Source organism: Sinocyclocheilus grahami, unplaced genomic scaffold, assembly GCF_001515645.1.
Source record: "Sinocyclocheilus grahami isolate Dianchi unplaced genomic scaffold, SAMN03320097.WGS_v1.1 scaffold1395.1, whole genome shotgun sequence".
Classification (NCBI taxonomy): Eukaryota; Metazoa; Chordata; class Actinopteri; order Cypriniformes; family Cyprinidae; genus Sinocyclocheilus; species Sinocyclocheilus grahami.
The window spans coordinates 212927-216650 of NW_015506574.1; the positions used below are offsets into that span (position 1 = coordinate 212927).

The 3724-nt window shown below is 41.0% G+C and overlaps 1 protein-coding gene across 1 annotated transcript in view; it reads left to right on the plus strand.

The window, feature by feature from the left end:
• Positions 1 to 3724, plus strand: part of LOC107569914 (limbic system-associated membrane protein-like) — a 220058-nt gene that overhangs the window by 205878 nt on the left and 10456 nt on the right. Inside the window, exon 5 of the mRNA XM_016256085.1 lies at positions 1 to 210. This exon is cut by the window's left edge and continues 23 nt beyond it. Within this exon, the coding sequence (XP_016111571.1) occupies positions 1 to 210 (210 nt within the window). The remainder of the gene's footprint in view (positions 211 to 3724) is intronic.

Sequence of the window (3724 nt, forward strand, 5' to 3'; positions counted from 1 at the left end):
CGAAGGTGGCCTGGTTGAACCGCTCGAACATCATCTTCGCGGGTGAGGATAAGTGGTCTCTGGACCCGCGGGTGGAGCTGGTGACTCAGGGTCAGCTGGAGTACAGTCTGCGGATACAGAAGGTGGATGTGTTCGACGAGGGTCCGTATACCTGCTCCATCCAGACCAAACAGCAGCCCAAGACGTCACAGGTCTATCTCATCGTTCAAGGTGAGCGCCGTGTGATTGACAGGCCGTCAGACCAATGACAGCTCGTCATCTGTTAATGCTCCTGCAGAAACCTCCCACGCTCTCCATCAGCCGCTCGCCTTCAGATCACACATGTGATGATTAGTTGGATGCACGGGTGGGCGATTTGGCAAAAACATATCACGATTTTTTTCAGGCAGAATCACGATCCATAATCTTCTCACGATTCTTTTTCACGTTGGTTTTTTAGACTCCTTTGAGAGTTACTGAGCAGCACAGCCAATAATCTCACTATCTAAAACATACAGAGCTACAAGAGAACAAAACATAAATTAATGACAGACTATTCAGGTCAAAGCACAGGTGGGTCATATCACCAAAATATTATTTCACTTTATTTTATTTCATTATTTTATCTTTGTTATTAAATAAATGCAATGTACGAGCGATACAGATAAAATAACCTGTAAAAATGTTCAGCTACTGCAGCATTGAAGTATGAAATTGAATAATCAAATGTAAAGATGAAACACTGCATAATCTTGACTCAGTCTTTTGTTGTTTGATTGACATTAGAAGCACAGACGGCAGCAGGTTTATTAGGCTGCTGTCACTTTAAGACTGAATGCACAGATCCAGTATAGTGATGCACACACATCTGATAATCTCGCAACTGTTTACATTCACTCCACGTTAATGATTAAACGGTTCAACAACATTATTGTGATTATTGTCATTTTACAATTTTTTACGTTTCATCAGCATTATTGCACTCTGCCATAAACCCAAATCAAGAGAACATCAACTCGCATGGTTTGCTCACAGGTTTATCTCGAACGACTGGCTGTATGACACTAGTATTTTAGCAGAATATCTCAATAGAGATGTCTGCTGGTATTTCCAGCTCATCAGCGTGTTTTCCGTAATGTAGAGAGATCATGTGCAAATGGTTGGCAGGTTGAGATTATTAAGAAAACACTGGGCAGAAAATGTATTGATTTAAAAGAAAAGCTCTGATTTAAACTCGTAACATCTGGCAACCGCAACCATGTAAGCTTCTGGAGGCTCATTACCGATGCGAGATAATGCAAATGCCAAATTAAAATGAAACATATTTAGGATTGATGAATATCACAGATGATTATGCTTAATAAATCGAGAAGCAGAAATCGTGATCATCGTGATCAATCGCGATAATTAAAATACGGTTTAGCGTGCAGCTCTAGTTCAATTTGAAGCACAATAAGGCACGAAAAACGGTCAGAACAGTGTGTGAGCAAAATCAATAAAAGTTTAAACTTGGCGGTTTAGCGTGATACTAATGATCTCTGTGATGGCAGAGACATTTTAATAATTCATGATCTAATATAGTCATATCATATGCTGCTGAACACTAGATGGCGCGCGTGTTGATTTAGCACGAGTGTAACCGCACTGATTTCAGCTGTTTCTCAGTCCAGCGAGTCGCTGTGTTTCTGTCGTCAGTAAGGCTGTCAAAAAATATTGAATTTCAAATATTCGTCGAATTTAAAATAAAAATCCACATTCGAATGCAAAAACGTTGCATGAGTATTAGGTGTGTGTTAAGGAGGCACACTTTGTATTAAACTATGCATACATACTGTACATGATGCTGTTTTGTTTATAGTTGTTTAAGCAACTTAATTAATTATAATTGGTTTATAACATTATTTTAAACATTATGCACTTTTTTCACTTTTAACTTTCATGTTATCTTATGCTTTGAATAAACGTGCATTAGTAATATTTTGCTCGATGCGCCCTCTTGTGGCCTCAGGAGAGAAGACAAAAGCTTTTCTTCACCCTAACTGAAATTATGCATTTTTAATTAGAATATAATTCGAATTTTGATAATATTTAAGTACAAAGCTCTAATGTAGTTTTTCAGCCATTTTGACAGCCCTAGTCGTCAGTGCAGCGTTTCTCAGCGTGTGTGTGTGTGTGTGTTTAGCGCCGCATGTTTCTCGTGTGGATGCTCTCGTCTCTCGTACTCTCCTGCACCGAGCTGCTAATTACAGCGAGGGAGAGGGAGGATCCGTAACTGTGCGCTTGTTATTTAATCCAGACCTGTTAACATGTCGCCGTTTGTTTGGCTCTCCTTAATTACCCAGCGGTCATTTCACACTCGTTCCTCTGTCTCTGCTGATGAGAAGGTGTTTGGACAGAAATACTGTCACCTGCTGTCAGACGAGTCGTTTCAGAGTGTTTTGCTGCATTTCTCATAACACATGCATGAGATTCTGGAACTTCTGCTCAGATGTGACATGCTCGCGCTGAGTGCTGGTGTGACGATCTCACGCGTTCACGCTCTAGTGCTAGTGAAGCACATTGGTGCATGAGTCCACACTGCGGTGATCAACAGGCCGTTCACAGATGAAGGTTTACTGTGTTCATGCGTTCTGAAGGGTTTTTGGCGAAGCGCAGGCGAGATTTATGCCCAGCGCCTCACGGGAGGAGAAAAACACCCCTTCTTGTCTTCTATGCAGGAACATGTTCATTAGTCTTTTGTATTGTATGGTGCGTTTTCGTTTTTGCAAAATCATAAATCTTTATACAATTAGAGAAGATCCACTTGGCTGTGCAAGTTTCCCTCAAGATTAATACGAGCAGCTCTGCTGCGCAGCACAAAATAAAAGACGCCTCCTGACAAAATAAATTGCAGGCAAATGTCGTTCATCTTCAGAATCGATCAAACTCTGCAGGTTTATTGTTCTGGTGTGCAGTTCAGACAGAAGGAAGCGTTGGCTCTGTTGGGCTGCAGACTGAAGAGGCTCTGGAGCTGGTTTTGATGTGAATGCGGTGTGATGATGTTCATATGAAACGAGTAAAAGTGAAATATTGATGGAGCGAGAGCAGCGGTTCAGTATAAACTCACTGTAGCTTCATTATTATTATGATGTCTGTGTGTCTGTATGTTTGAGTTGTTCTGGTCGGAAATGATGAGGGAAGAATGTAGAATCGGCAGCGGCGAAATATGAATATTACTGTTTAGTTCAAAATATTCACCAATATGTGCTTGCAGAAGAAGTATCCCTAGTCTATGAGTGAACGTAAGAACATAAACTCACGGAGGATTGAGACGTCTTTAATACGTCACTGGATGACTGGACGTCACTCACTGTCACATTTGTCTGTTTCCATGGTAACAGCACTTTCTCTGATTGGTGGATCTCTCTTCAGGATTATGGGTAGTGTTGTTATGAACTGATTTTAATATGTGAACTAGCTACTAGGACTAGCATTGCTTTGTTGGTTCAGTATTGTTGGTGAATGTTGTCATGTGAGCGTGAGTGACTGCAATCCTGTAGTGTGTGTGTGTGTGTGTGTGTGTGTGTGTGACAGAGAAAGAGAGAGAGAGAGTGTGTGTGTTTTATAATGCATTAGAGTGACTCTTGCAGTCATTACCGGCTTCAGCACAAGAAAAACAGTAACATGTAATTATCTTCATTTTCTTCCCTGTGATCAGAGACTTCAGATAGTCACCCACTTCAGTGTGTGTGTGTGTGTGTGTGTG